General features: G+C 40.6%; 1 protein-coding gene across 1 annotated transcript; it reads left to right on the top strand.

Moving 5' to 3' along the window:
- The first annotated feature begins 2,734 nt into the window (after positions 1 to 2,734).
- LOC124264630 (zinc finger protein 862-like) lies at positions 2,735 to 5,525 on the top strand. Its single transcript, XM_046699371.1, has 2 exons — positions 2,735 to 2,913; positions 3,990 to 5,525. The coding sequence occupies exon 2, from the start codon at positions 4,323 to 4,325 to the stop codon at positions 5,172 to 5,174; it is 852 nt and encodes a 283-aa protein (XP_046555327.1). The 5' UTR covers positions 2,735 to 2,913; positions 3,990 to 4,322; the 3' UTR covers positions 5,175 to 5,525.
- The last annotated feature ends 11,099 nt before the right edge of the window (positions 5,526 to 16,624 follow it).

Below are 16,624 nucleotides of genomic sequence, written 5' to 3'. Positions count from 1 at the left end.
ATCGCAAATCCAAAGTGCAATATTTTGTACATGGGTTTACTTCCCTCGAAATGAAGCACCCGTGATACCGAACCCAGTCAGAGCGAGTGGGCGTGCACCGAAGTGTAACGAAGACTTTCATTAGCTGGTTCATTTACACTCTTGGTGTGTGTATAGAGACGTTGGGTTTTGTAAATACATGCTCATTTTTTGGCTCATGTGCACAAGTATCACACCTGCCTGTCCGTGTAATTACAGATTGTGACAGAGACAGCACCAGCCATAAATCAATGCATTTTGTTTATGGTGTATAGCCTGATGGGTGTTAAGTTTAAATTGCATGTGGTCAGTGATTGTGTATTGCATATTGTCATTAGCAGACAGGCAGGCATACATACACATTTTCACTGCGTATGCACCATGAGCGCAGCACAGCTGGTTGACACATAGCTGAGTAGATCTAGATCCTAACAAGGTTCAGTTATGTAATGAGTACATTATTTACTATTTTTTTTTATTAGACTACTCCTGCTCACTTTATATTAAATCCGGACATCCCGCTTCCAAGCTGAGCGAACCTATTTCACTGCACATGCGCTATGAGCACAGCCCAACTGTTGAAACCACTTTTCACCCCTAGCGCTGGGGTGAATTTAGTGAATCGTTTGAACTCCGATTTCGCGGGGTCTTTTTCATCGCGTTATTTCATCAACATTATAAGTTGAATTTGCATTTGCATTTGATTATTCGGTACTGTAAGTCCATACCGAAAGGCATCAGAATCTGTAAAGTTGTGTTTTAGGTTGCATGTGACCTTCTGTCGAAGTCAACGATTACCAACTTTAACACTTTCCTACAATCTCCCATTTTGCCATTCCATATATACCCTCTAAACAAACAAAATCAAGGTTCACAGTGTTTCTATAAATACTAATTAAACATTTGCGAGAGAAATAATCACTTTGCCAAATGGGAATACGACCTTAGACACGATATTAACGAACAAGATAAGAAGAGTATCTATTCTGTCCCGTCTAGTTGCACGAATGTGACTGAACTACAGTGGTTCCAATATCACATCTTGCCAAAGAACTGCCGTCTCACTAAGAGGGGTCACGTAGACAGTATAAAAGGCAGTTACTGTTCTAAAGAAATGTAAATGTCATACATATATTCTAGGAATGCAACAAAGTGAGCACCATCTTGCGAGGCCTGAAAAATTAGATATCGCACAAAATGCAAAGACCGGTAACAATATTCAAAGAAAATATTCTTTTTGGCTATTTATTGAAAAACAAAAATCATTTAAACCGTGTAATTAGTGTCAAAACGAATCATTTTCAACTTTAGAAAGAACAACTACCCACCAACATTCCAGTTCATACAGAAGGAGCTCACTGAATTTTACAAGTTAACAAAGTATACCTCTGTCATTAATTGTATTAGACTTCCTGACTGAGTTTGGTTTTACGCCGCTTTTAGCAATATTCCAGCAATTTCACGGCGGGGAACACCAGAAATGGGCTTCACACATTGTACCAATGTAGGGATTCGAACCCGGGTCTTCGGCGTGACGAGCCTACACTTTAACCACTAGGCTACCTCACCGCCCCAATTGTAATAGAGACTATTTCAATAAGGTCTGGTCAAACCGCCATGTTCTATTTTCTTGTATATATTGTCATACAAAACCGTGTAAATGCTTAAGATAAATATATAAATTATGCCAAAATAACAGTACCTCTTCATTTCAATTGTATATACAAATTGTATTGTCTCTTTGTCATGAAAGGTCAGCCAACTCTGAAAATGTATTGGTGATGAGTTTCACCCTGAGTTTACAACACTGTTCACGAACACAATTATGAAAACAATCGTCTTTAGTGGTAATTCTCATTCTAAGTAAAGGGACGGTGGGGGTAGCCTAGTGGTTAAAGCGTGCGCTTGTCACGCCGAAGACCCGGGTTCGATTCCCCACATAGGTACAATGTGTGAAACCCATTTGTGCTGTCCCCCGCCGTGATATTGCTGGAATATTGCTAAAAGCGGCGTAAAACTAAACTCATTCATTCATTCATCCTAAGTAAAAAGATAATTTTATCAACAACATGTACAGTGTATAACACATTCAGTTATGAAGTAGAGGAGGGGCAATATTGGTAGCTATAAACGCTTGGCTAAATGTATGAAATATGATGCTTTTATCCCTTCACAACATACTAAAACAATTCTCAATTTAACAATGCTGCACGATTTCTATCAAAAATAATGTCAGCCTGTTCTAAAAACCAGCAAACAAAATATTTGTAAAGCAACATCTTTGTTACACTGATGTTGGTGTGACATCTCTCATATGTTTGGTTTTATACGAACATACTTCGTCTAGCTCACTTTGATTAAAGTGATGAAAAGCAAACCGCCAGTTTTCTGGTCTCGTTACTTGCCGTCCGCAGGTATCATGCTGTAGGATCCATGTAAGTCCTATATGGGTTTGACTAAGGTCAAGGCGTTGTTTCTTGTACTATGTGTTGAAATGACTGACGTTATGCAATTGTCTGGTATTAGTGTTTCCTCTAGAGCGTTTTAGAAGGGCGCTGCGCCCTGCCCTTTTTTCTGGCGCCCTGCCCTTTTTTTCCGGCGCCCTGCCCTTTTTAACAGCGCCCTGCACTTTACTTGTGACCTTTTTGACGTGTCCTCGTACTTGCGTAATTTTCCGGATTTTAATATCACCGTGACTTACCTCCCCTTTCGGAAGTTTCGAATGTTGTTTTCATAACAATTATCAAATGTGTATTTATTTGTAAACATTCAAAATGAAGGCATTTAACATTTCAATTTCACAATGCCCACCAAAGAACGTCTCAAGAGAAAAAGGGAACAAGGAATCAAGGAAGAAGCCAAGAAATGTCGCCGACTACTCGATTTCTTTTCAAGGTATTTCAACGATATTTTCGTTCAGTATTGTCAGCCTAAACACTAACTCTGTTCACCTTGGGGGAATTTATTATGTTCAACAATTATATTTTATCTATTCCAGTCAGTACTTAAGCTCTGTTTTATTTTAGTGTAATATTATTGTATATACCTGCAGTAGCATTAAAACATCGACTAATTCTAAACAAAGGCAGTCACGAGTCCGCCATCTTGGATGTTGTCAAAGCGAACATGTCCGACGTCGAGAATTAAATCAATGTCTAGCCTATTGTAAAAAACTGTATTTTAATAAAATACGATATACAATTATTTCTGGATCCTACATATTGATATTAAAGATTATATACTTGAAATGTAGTTGAAATATTACATGGATAACATTCCAAAAAACAAAAGGAAGCCATTTCTTACACGAGATCTATTAGGTCTACATCTTTACTTTTCACGTGTCTCAATCGCAATAAGAATATTTCTTTTTTCATGTTATTTATCAGCTGGGTCATTGAGAAGTTAATTCAGCATTTCATATTCAGCTTTTCTTTCTTTCGGAATTATTTTGGCTTTGAGAGTTGTTATTGTCGACATGATATAAAAATATTAGAATCTATTATAAGATCATGATGCACACATCCTTATCTATAAATGTTCAAGTCAACATATTATTTGCAGTACTCATAATTATTCATAGATTCATTTATTAAAGTTTCAGTTCATATAATTTATTTGCAGTGTAAGTGTTTTCATCAGTATCACAATACAACTTCTAGCATAGTTGATTTACTGTACATAAATTGTAACTCTTTTATGACATTATTTATCAGCTGTGTCCTTGAAAAGTTTATTCACTATTTCATGTTCAGCTGTGTTTCTTTCGTAACTATTTGTTTTGTTTTTAGAGTTGTTATTGTCAGCATAAAGTAAAACACTAGAAACACTTAGCAACAAATAGCCCAAACTAAATATTTATTTTAGTATGAAATACACAATAAAGTTGAACATTGCAGCGATAAATTCATTCACGATTAATAACAATTTGTTGATACTATCTTATCAAATTATTATTGATGCAATTTCAGACCAAATCTGGAAGAGTCCGAGGTTGTTTCTTATGAAGCAGACACGTCAACAGAGATGATAGCCCGCCTGATACCTCCACCTCGTCTTCAGGTCCCAATACTTTGGACACAGTTTCACTTAGTAAGGATGCAGCCCTGATCAGTTTGGATTCTTGTGACTCCATTTTGAACTCTGACACACCTACTGTTGTACTTGACTGTAAGCAGTCTGAGAGAACACCATGCTTCACAACTCAGAAGAGGATTGGAGGTGGTCACAAGCTTACATTTGACGAGAAGTGGAAGACTAACCGACCTTGGCTAAGGTACCAAGAAGAAGTAGACGAGGACTGTATGCCCAGAGCTCTCATGTTCTGTTCTCTATGTCAGAAGTGGGATACAAAAGGAAGAAATGGATCTGTAGTCTGGAACAAGATTGGTTGTGAAACAATAAGACTGGACAAGGTGAATGCACATGAACTATCTAAGATGCATGAAGATTCAATTCATCTTGAAAAGAATGAACTTTCCACCATTGATGAGACATTAGGTAAACTACAAAAAAGTGAAATGACTGCATTGATTGATGCCCAGAAGGTTCTGTACTTCCTCATTAAGCACCACCTTCCTCACATGACACTTTTCAAGCCACTTGTTAACCTTTGTGTTGAACTTGGAGCAAAGAATCTTGCAAACCTATCTCAGGCAAAGAATGCAACCTATACAAGTCATGTGATTATACAGGATTTTATTGATAGCCAATCAGATATTGTGGAAGAGAAGATTCAGGCCAAGATGAGGAGCAGTGAATCATATGGCTTAATGTTGGATGAGTATACTGATGTGGCAACAAGGAAGCATCTTGCCTTTGCTGGAAGATACATAGAAGAAGGAGAATCAAAGTTGGCCTTCCTTCGAGATGTGGAGATACCTAACGGCACTGCCAATACTATAGTTGAGAACATCAAAGACTATCTTCATGACGCAGACCTAGACAAGAGCAAAATGACTTGTTTTGCCAGCGATGGACCTGCTGTCATGACAGGAAAGAAGAATGGTGTGGTTGCTCAACTGAAAAAGGAAAATCCAAGTCTGATTGACATTCACTGCATTAATCACAGAATGCAGCTTGCAGTGAGCTCCGCTTTCAAATCTGTCACGTCCATTGAGAATGTGGAAGAACTTTTGATGGGACTTTTTAAGTAATTATCACTACAGCACTGTCAGAACAAAAAAGAAGCCTGGAACAGATGCAAAAATATCAAATGCTATGGAAATGCCTGAAGAAAAACTACGAACTCTTACAATAAAGAAGGCTGTACACACTAGATGGCTGAGCCATGAGAAGGCAGTCCACACTGTCCGTCAGCTGTATCCAGCCATTTTAGCTGATTTGGAAAATGCTGTTGGTATGGGCAACGACAAGAGAGCAGGTGACAGACAGAGTGTTACAGCTGAATGCCTCTACAGGCAACTCAAGTCCTATGACAAATTGTACATCATCCTCCTACTGTGTGATGTCTGCTCAACAGTGTCAGCCCTCTCACTAAGCTGTTTGAGAGACTGACTGACTGACTGAATTTGGTTTTACGCCGCTTGTGGCAATATTCCAGCAACATCACGGCGGGGACACCAGAAATGGGCTTAACACATTATGCCCATGTGGGATTCGAACCCTTCGGCGTGACGAGCCAACGCTTTAACCATTAGGGCTACCCCACCGTCCCCTGTTTGAGAGAAGAGACCCGGATCTGTGTTGTGGGGCCCCCAAAACCAGAGGCTGAATATCCTTCGTGAGAAGTCTGGACCCCATCTGTCAAAGTGGCTGGATCTGTCCAGGAAGTAGAGAAGTAGAGAGGGATTCCCATCGAGGACTGAAAGTGGAGGAATCAAGAGACTTGTTCCTGGACCGTCTTGTTACAAACTTGGAGGAGAGGCTGGCCTACACCCCTACATTGACAAACCTGTCATCCTTGGACCTGAGGAAGGCTGGAGATGCTTCTTTTTCTGACCTTCTTTGGTGATGCAGAGGTATGTCATTTTGATATTTTTCTGAAACAACTCTCAAGATTTTGTTAAACATTTTGCCAGGCTTGAATCCAAAACTGTGATTTATTTCCATAAATAATAAGCAACAGTCATTGTCTTTTAATAGTTTACAAATTGTTGCAGATAAATATACTTCACCTGTCTTGTTTCTTACAGATGAAATGCTGATCACATTTTATTTGTTACAGATATCAGAGCTAGCTGAACGCTTTGGCTTAGATGCTGACTAGACCCTGACAGAGTGGACAGCAGTGAAAGAGCTGTTCACAGAAGACATCACTTTGACATCACTCCACAGGCAATGCTGAAGACCCTGACAACGCTGAAACCACAGACAGGTGCCCTGTATCCCAATGTGGTCAAGCTCCTTGGGATAAATGCTACCGTCATCTTGTCAACATCTGAGGTGGAGAGGGTGTTCTCCCAAGTGAAACTAGTTGTGACTGAGCATAGGAACAGACTGAAAGTCAGCAACTGTAACAAGCTCCTCATGATCAGCCTTAACACAGGCAGTCACAGTGACATTGACATGGAAGCTGTTGTGAAAAGGTTCCTGAGAAAAAAGCAAAGGCGACTATAGGCCTTAAGAGAACTGACAATAAATGAGACTGAATCTTATCATTTTATTTTGGATTTGATTGTGGTTTGTGCCCTTTTCAAACCAGGATGCCCTTTTCTGTAGAACCTTCACCCTGCCCTTTTTGTTGTCTGGAGGAAACACTAGGTATGTCCCCTGTAGGATCTGTTGACGTTCTGAAATTACCTGTATGCATTCCCTGTGGATGGGAATGATGATATAACATTGTTGATTGTGTCCTCTGTGGGATGGGTAAACGTTTCGATGTTACATGGATGTGTTCCGTGTGGACGGAAATGACGTTATCACGTTGATGGGCGTGTCCTTGTTGGCTGCACTGACAATATTCAAAGAAAATATTCTTTTTGGCTATTTATTGAAAAACAAAAATCATTTAAACCGTGTAATTAGTGTCAAAACGAATCATTTTCAACTTTAGAAAGAACAACTAACCACCAACATTCCAGTTCATACAGAAGGAGCTCACTGAATTTTACAAGTTAACAAAGTATACCTCTGTCATTAATTGTATTAGACTTCCTGACTGAGTTTGGTTTTACGCTGCTTTTAGCAATATTCCAGCAATTTTACGGCGGGGAACACCAGAAATGGGCTTCACACATTGTACCAATGTAGGGATTCGAACCCGGGTCTTCGGCGTGACGAGCCTACACTTTAACCACTAGGGCTACCTCACCGCCCCAATTGTAATAGAGACTATTTCAATAAGGTCTGGTCAAACCGCCATGTTCTATTTTTCTTGTATATATTGTCATACAAAACCGTGTAAATGCTTAAGATAAATATATAAATTATGCAAAAATAACAGTACCTCTTCATTTCAATTGTATATACAAATTGTATTGTCTCTTTGTCATGAAAGGTGAGCCACCCCTGAAAAATGTATTGGTGATGAGTTTCACCCTGAGTTTACAACACTGTTCACGAACACAATTATGAAAACAATCGTCTTTAGTGGTAATTCTCATTCTAAGTAAAGGGACGGTGGGGTAGCCTTGTGGTTAAAGCGTGCGCTTGTCACGCCGAAGACCCGGTTCGATTCCCCACATAGGTGCAATGTGTGAAGCCCATTTCTGGTGTTCCCCGCCGTAAAATTGCTGGAATATTGCTAAAAGCAGCGTAAAACCAAACTCAGTCAGGAAGTCTAATACAATTAATGACAGAGGTATACTTTGTTAACTTGTAAAATTCAGTGAGCTCCTTCTGTATGAACTGGAATGTTGGTGGTTAGTTGTTCTTTCTAAAGTTGAAAATGATTCGTTTTGACACTAATTACACGGTTTAAATGATTTTTGTTTTTCAATAAATAGCCAAAAAGAATATTTTCTTTGAATATTGTCAGTGCAGCCAACAAGGACACGCCCATCAACGTGATAACGTCATTTCCGTCCACACGGAACACATCCATGTAACATCGAAACGTTTACCCATCCCACTCATTCTAAGTAAAGGGACGGTGGGGGTAGCCTAGTGGTTAAAGCGTGCGCTTGTCACGCCGAAGACCCGGGTTCGATTCCCCACATAGGTACAATGTGTGAAACCCATTTGTGCTGTCCCCCGCCGTGATATTGCTGGAATATTGCTAAAAGCGGCGTAAAACTAAACTCATTCATTCATTCATCCTAAGTAAAAAGATAATTTTATCAACAACATGTACAGTGTATAACACATTCAGTTATGAAGTAGAGGAGGGGCAATATTGGTAGCTATAAACGCTTGGCTAAATGTATGAAATATGATGCTTTTATCCCTTCACAACATACTAAAACAATTCTCAATTTAACAATGCTGCACGATTTCTATCAAAATAATGTCAGCCTGTTCTAAAACCAGCAAACAAAATATTTGTAAAGCAACATCTTTGTTACACTAATGTTGGTGTGACATCTCTCTCATATGTTTGGTTTTATACGAACATACTTCGTCTAGCATACTTTGATTAAAGTGATGAAAAGCAAACCGCCAGTTTTATGGTCTCGTTACTTGCCGTCCGCAGGTATCATGCTGTAGGATCCATGTAAGTCCTATATGGGTTTGACTAAGGTCAAGGCGTTGTTTCTGTACTATGTGTTGAAATGACTGACGTTATCCAATTGTCTAGTATGTCCCCTGTAGGATCTGTTGACGTTCTGAAATTACCTGTATGCATTCCCTGTGGATGGGAATGATGATATCACATTGTTGATTGTGTCCTCTGTGGGATGGGTAAACGTTTCGATGTTACATGGATGTGTTCCGTGTGGACGGAAATGACGTTATCACGTTGATGGGCGTGTCCTTGTTGGCTGCACTGACATTATCCCGTTGTCCTCTTTCTGTCGGCTGCGTAGGAGTGATTCTCTGATTCACCTTCACCTTACTACAGGGCAGGAGGGATTTGGTGGTTTCCCACATCGGTTTGTACAGAGACAGATAAAAACACAATCTGAAACAACTGTAGATTTTGTCTAGCACAAATATGATAGGCATCAATCGTTGTAACACAATTGAAAGTTTCGAGGTCGAGTTGGCCAAATAGAAAAACAGTTCCACAAACGTAAATGATATAGCTTGAAGCATGACTGCTACAAATGCCAGTCTCATCAATTTTATCTTTTTCTGCGTGTCAGACATGGCTCGTCGTGTGTAATCGGGCTGCACTCTTTTCCTGTGATAGCGGACCTTCAACAGTATCACAATGCTGCCTATTATTGTAAAACCACCTTGCAGGAGGTACCCAACAGTCCGCCATCCTGTTACAGCAGTCGGATTGGGTACTAAAAGGAGAAATGTACAGTCCAGAATCAAAAAGTCATAGAACAAAGGTGCAAGTCCCCAAACAAAGCACAGTATCCAAGTTGCCATGACGACGACTGCAACTCTTTTCCATGTAACCAATCTCTTGTACATTGTTCCTTTGCAGACAGCCAAATACAAATTGAGGTTGATGACAAACAAGAGACATAGGCTTACAGAATGAGCTGATAACCTGAGAACTTGTGTCGTATTATGAAAGTAACTACCAGGCGCCGTTGTCCTCGCATACATAAACATCACACCAGACACTTGACTTATTAAACAGGCAACCTGTTCGTTCAGTAACAAAACTCCCGAGAACCCCTTGAGTGAGGGCGTCCGGCAGATGACCAGAAGGAGAATGACTGTGTTGATCATACATACTGATTCAACTAAATATACTGAAACATTCATTCCAAAGGATACGTTGTTACACTGCTCCATTGGTCTGATAGTGTGATGGCCGAACCTACGTTGGAGGTATTGCCCAAGGACCGAATAGGGCTAATTTTCACAGAAAAGAATTCTGCTACCTGAGAGTAGATCACGCCTACGGATTCAATTTTCCACCCCGGGTGTTCAATTGTTCGTTAAGGTGAACTGACTAGACAAACAAATCCTGACCAAATCGCAGTAAGCAGCAGCAGTGGAATACGTCCTATTCTGAATGACTCACTTTGTGACAAAGATTGACAGAAGTCTCCACATCATCATCAGCAGACTGTTAATAAAGGTTTCCATGGGAACACATGTTCCTAATGATGCAGTGATGTGCTGATTGCTCCTACCACAATAGCGTCACAGACGTGACCGCGAGTGCCTGGCACTTTCAACATGTATGAATAGCCAATATGAACATTACGTCAATAATATTCAACACCACAGCTGATTAGCATGTTATCCGCTTTCTCAGCTCAGAGATTCAACACCACAACTCATTACCATTTTTGCTGCCTTCTCAGTTCGGAAATTGTTGAACATGTAGAGAGATAGTCAAACATCAGATAGGAAAAATAATGTGGGGTCACTGATTTGAGGGAGGTTGTGGTAAATCTAGAGAGATGGTCCAACAATATACCGACCACCAGACATGAAAAAAATATGGTGTCACTGATTTGAGGGAGGTAGTGGTACATGTAGGGATATGGTCCAACAATATACCGACCACCAGACATGAAACAAATATGGTGTCACTGATTTGAGGGAGATTGTGATTCATGTAGGGCAATGGTCCAAGAATATACCGACCACCAGATATGAAAAAAATGTGGTGTCACTGATTTGATGTAGGTTATGGTACATGTAGGGAGATGGTCCAACAGCATGGTCCAGCAGGTCTCACTGATTTGAGGGAGGTTGTTGTAATGTTACGAGATGGTCCAGCAGCATGGTCCAGCAGGTGTCACTGATTTGAGGGAGGTTGTTGTAATGTTGCGAGATGGTCCATCAGCATGGTCCAGCAGGTCTCACCGATTTGAGGGAGGTTGTTGTAATGTTGCGAGATGGTCCAATAGCATGGTCCAGCAGGTCTCACTGATTTGAGGGACGTTGTTGTAGTGTTGCGAGATGATCCAACAGCATGGTCCAGCAGGTATCACTGATTTGAGGGACGTTGTTGTAATGTTGCAGGATGGTCCAACAGCATGGTCCAGTAGGTCTCACTGATTTGAGGGAGGTTGTTGTAATGTTGCGAGAAGGTCCAACAACATGGTCCAGTAGGTCTCACTGATTGGAGGGAGGTTGTTGTAATGTTGCGAGATGGTCCAGCAGGTCTCACTGATTTAAGGGAGGTTGTTGTAATGTTGCGAGATGGTCCAACAGCATGGTCCAGCAGGTGTTACTGATTTGAGGGAGGTCGTTGTAATGTTGCGAGATGGTCCAACAGCATGGTCCAGCAGGTCTCACTTATTTGAGGGAGATTGTTGTAATGTTGCGAGATGGTCCATCAGCATGGTCCAGCAGGTCTCATTGATTTGAGGGAGGTTGTTGTAATGTTGCGAGAAGGTCCAACAGCATGGTACAGCAAGTATGAAATATAACGAGGTGTCAAAGGGAGAACATGAAATGCCGACAAACACATAATCTGAATATAACCCCGCGAAATCGGAGTTCAAACGATTCATTAAAATCACCCCAGCGCTAGGGGTGAAAGTGGTTTCAACAGCTGGGCTGCGCTCATAGCGCATGCGCAGTGAAATAGGTTCGCGCAGTTTGGAAGCGGGATGTCCGGATTTAATATAAGGTGTGCAGGAGTAGTCTAATCAAAACAAATAGTAAATAATGTACTCATTACATAAAAGAACCTTGTTAGGATCTAGATTTACTCAGCTATGTGTCAACCAGTGAGGCGTTCGACATTTCAAGACGGAATACCTTCGCTGGCGGTGAATACTCGGTGAAGGCTTCGATGTGAGCTATTTTTCTAATGTTTTGTTGATATTTCACAGGCGCGAGCTTTTATATGTTATGACAGTAGATTACCGATTTAACTGTTTATATAATTTCATTTGTTTATTTCACCACACGTTCTTCTTACCGACTCACTTTCTCAGTTCGATACTCAAAAGCAATTTCATTATTTAGCGTTGACAGAATTTCTAACTGTGATATAGATATGTCGTTGTCACAGACAAAACTCAATGTCTGTTTTATTGACACCTATATAGTTATGTATCTGCCTGCATGTCAGCTAATGACAATATTCAATACACAACTGCGATCACTGACCACATGCAATTTGAACTTAACACCAATCAGGGCTATACACCATAAACAAAACGCATTTATTTATGGCCCGAGTTCGGCCTCTGTCACATTATGTAATTACACAGACAGGCAGGTGTGATACTTGTGCACATGACATGTTATGATGTCTGTTGATTGCAAAATGTTATACACAAAAATGAGCATGTATTTACAAAACCCAACATCTCTATATACACACACACAATGAGCCGTGCAGGCATCGGCAAATGAACCAGCCAATGAATGTCCTCGTTACACTTGAGTGCACACCCACCCGCTCTGACTGGGTTCGGAATCCCGGATGCTTCGTTTCGAGGGAAGTAAACCCAAGTGCAAACTATTGCACCTTTGATTTGCGATTGTATGCTTATTATTTGGTTTATATGTTTTTCATAATCAGCAATGTATATTATATGTCATGAATAAGTGATAATTGTGTTTTTAATTATGTTTGATTATTTTGGTTGCACGTGACCTTTAATATGTATCTTGATATCTTGATATTTAAATTTCGAATCTGTCCCCATGGACCCTAGTATGGTGATCTACCTTCAGTTGTTGGCGATCTATAGCCCGTGTCTTATATTGTACTTTTTCTTCAATTAAAATGTTTTAGATTTACATTCTAGTTTTGTATTCATATCTGTGAAACTCCGGGATTTTTACTGTCCATCGTCGACAGATTTTTAAAATGTTTTTATTTATATTGTATAAATTTTTTACGTCGCGATATGGCTGAGATATTGCCGATGTGACGTTAAATATTAACTCACTCACTCACTCACTCAACTTCGTATCTTGAAATTTCAACTTCGTATCTTGAAATTTCAACTTAGTATCTTGAAATTTAAAAAAACAAAACAAACAAAACGCATGTCCCTAAAAGGCTTCCGTTGTGTCATTCTCTACGCTAGCCTTTTAGTATCGTAGCATACAATTACAACATATCTTTATGTTGAAGTTGTAAGTTACGATCTGGGGCGGTGGGGTAGTCTAGTGGCTAAAGCGTTGGCTCGTCACGCCGAAGACCCGGGTTCGAATCCCAACATGGGTACAATGAGTGAAGCCCATTTCTGGTGTCCCCCGCCGTGATATTGCTGGAATATTGCTAAAAGCGGCGTAAAACCAAACTCAGTCAGTCAGTCAGTAAGTTACGATCTTGTGATCAAGATAATAAGTTAATATTTCAACGGAAAAAAAAGAATGGAAATTTCAAGGTAAGAACTTGTAATTTCAAGATCATTATCTTGAAATTTCAACATGATGTGTTGAAATTTTATGTTACGATCTTAACAATTTTCAAGATACTAAGTTGATATTTCAAGAAAAAACAAATGACCCTAAAAGGCTTCCGTAAGCAATTTCAAGATAAGAATTTGTAATTTCAAAATCATTATCTTGCCACCCTGAGTCCGGGGTATTACACACGCACGCACGCACGCACGCACGCACGCACGCACGCACGCATGTTCAGACACACACACATACACATTAACATACACAGACACACACATACACATTAACATACACAGACAGACACACGTGCACACACAGGCATGCAAACACACACGCACACGCGTACGTGCAGGCACGCACAGATAACACCACACTACTCTTAAAAGACACCCTGACATTCAGAATTCCGAACCAATACCCATATCATATCCTTTTCTATGTATTGTGACAGTTGAGGAACACATCCGCATTTCATAGCAATGCAATACCGTTATTGACAATTGAAGCTTATCGGCAAAGCATTGTCAATATGATTATATCATACTTTATCAGCATTTTGCTAAATCTGGTCATTCATCTGAATAAAAGACCGAATATCAATGCCAATTGTATCACCCCATAGTGACTTGGTCTGTGTACAAGTACATTGCCACATTGGTTTAGATGAGTATAAGGACCACACCTTCATGTACGCGTGACACGAAGGTAGGTAGTTGAATGTTGCCAAGACTGTGTCAGTACTGTGTTACATAACACTCCAATAGTACATGATGTATGCTCATGCTCTCTCTCTCTCTCTCTCTCTCTCTCTCTCTCTCTCTCTCTCTCTCTCTCTCTCTCTCTCTCTCTCTCTCTCTCTCTCTCTCTCTCTCTCTCTCTCTCTCTCTCTCTCTCTCTCTCTCTCTCTCTCACTCCTCTCTCTCTCTCTCTCTCTCCAAAGTCACAAGAGGACATCATGTGCACAGACGGCACGCTAATCCCTGTAGTAGCCTATCTCTGTAGACAGATAAATGTACAAACTTACAAGAGGACATCAGGTACACAGACGGCACGCTAATCCCGGTACCCTGCAGGTGAAACATGTGCAATGTTACAAGAGGACATCATGTACACAGACAGTATGCTAATCCCAGTAGTAGGGTATCTCTGTAGACAGATTCATGTACAATGTAACAAGAGGACATCAGGTACACAGACAGTATGCTTATCCCAGTAGTAGCGTATCTCTGTAGACAGATACATGTACAATGTTACAAGAGGACATCATGTACACAGACGGCACGCTAATCCCGGTAGTAGCGTATCCCTACAGATAGATACATGTACAATGTTACAAGAGGAAATCATGTACACAGACAGTACGCTAATCCCAGTAGTAGGGTATCTCTGTAGATAGATACATGTACAATGTCACAAGAGGACATCATGTACACAGACAGTACGCTAATCCCAGTAGTAGCGTATCTCTGTAGACAGATTCATGTACAATGTTACAAGAGGACATCATGTACAGACGGCACGCTAATCCCGGTAGTAGCGTATCCCTTCAGATAGATACATGTACAATGTTACAAGAGGACACCATGTACACAGACGGTATGCTAATCCCAGTAGTAGGGTATCTCTGTAGACAGATACATGTACAATGTTACAAGAGGACATCAGGTACACAGACGGCACGCTAATCCCGGTACCCTGCAGGTGAAACATGTGCAATGTTACAAGAGGACATCATGTACACAGACAGTATGCTAATCCCAGTAGTAGGGTATCTCTGTAGACAGATTCATGTACAATGTAACAAGAGGACATCAGGTACACAGACAGTATGCTTATCCCAGTAGTAGCGTATCTCTGTAGACAGATACATGTACAATGTTACAAGAGGACATCATGTACACAGACGGCACGCTAATCCCGGTAGTAGCGTATCCCTACAGATAGATACATGTACAATGTTACAAGAGGAAATCATGTACACAGACAGTACGCTAATCCCAGTAGTAGGGTATCTCTGTAGATAGATACATGTACAATGTCACAAGAGGACATCATGTACACAGACAGTATGCTAATTCCAGTAGTAGGGTATCTCTGTAGATAGATACATGTACAATGTCACAAGAGGACATCATGTACACAGACAGTACGCTAATCCCAGTAGTAGCGTATCTCTGTAGACAGATTCATGTACAATGTTACAAGAGGACATCATGTACAGACGGCACGCTAATCCCAGTAGTAGCGTATCCCAGCAGATAGATACATGTACAATGTTACAAGAGGACATCATGTACACAGACAGTATGCTAATCCCAGTAGTAGCGTATCTCTGTACACAGATACATGTACAATGTTACAAGAGGACACCAGGTACACAGACGGCACGCTAATCCCGGTACCCTGCAGGTCAAACATGTACAATGTTACAAGAGGACATCATGTACACAGACAGTATGCTAATCCCAGTAGTAGGGTATCTCTGTAGACAGATTCATGTACAATGTAACAAGAGGACATCATGTACACAGACAGTATGCTAATCCCAGTAGTAGGGTATCTCTGTAGACAGATACATGTACAATGTTACAAGAGGACATCATGTACACAGACAGTATGCTAATCCCAGTAGTAGGGTATCTCTGTAGATAGATACATGTACAATGTCACAAGAGGACATCATGTACACAGACAGTACGCTAATCCCAGTAGTAGCGTATCTCTGTAGACAGATTCATGTACAATGTTACAAGAGGACATCATGTACAGACGGCACGCTAATCCCAGTAGTAGCGTATCCCTGCAGATAGATACATGTACAATGTTACAAGAGGACATCATGTACACAGACAGTATGCTAATCCCGAAGTATCGTATCTCTGTACACAGATACATGTACAATGTTACAAGAGGACACCAGGTACACAGACGGCACGCTAATCCCAGTAGTAGCGTATCTCTGTAGATAGATACATGTACAAAGTCACAAGAGGACATCATGTACACAGACGGCACGCTAATCTCGGTAGTAGCGTATCTCTGTAGACAGTTACATGTACAAAAGTTACAAGAGGACATCATGTGCACAGACGGCACGCTAATCCCGGTAGTAGGGTATCTCTGTAGACAGATTCATGTACAATGTTACAAGAAGACATCAGGTACACAGACGGTATGCTAATCCCAGTAGTAGGGTATCTCTGTAGACAGATTCATGTACACATGTTACAAGAGGACATCATGTACACAGACA

The sequence above is a fragment of the Haliotis rubra genome, unplaced genomic scaffold, assembly GCF_003918875.1.
Source record: "Haliotis rubra isolate DU_JTF1 unplaced genomic scaffold, ASM391887v1 Scf933, whole genome shotgun sequence".
NCBI classification, from domain to species: Eukaryota; Metazoa; Mollusca; class Gastropoda; order Lepetellida; family Haliotidae; genus Haliotis; species Haliotis rubra.
The sequence above is the reverse complement of the archived record's forward strand: the minus strand, read 5'-3'. Positions and strand labels throughout refer to the sequence as shown.

What these genes read in the sequence shown, in the direction of transcription:
- LOC124264630 (XM_046699371.1), top strand. Translation starts at nt 4,323, where the DNA reads ATGCCCAGAGCTCTCATGTTCTGTTCTCTATGTCAGAAGTGGGATACA.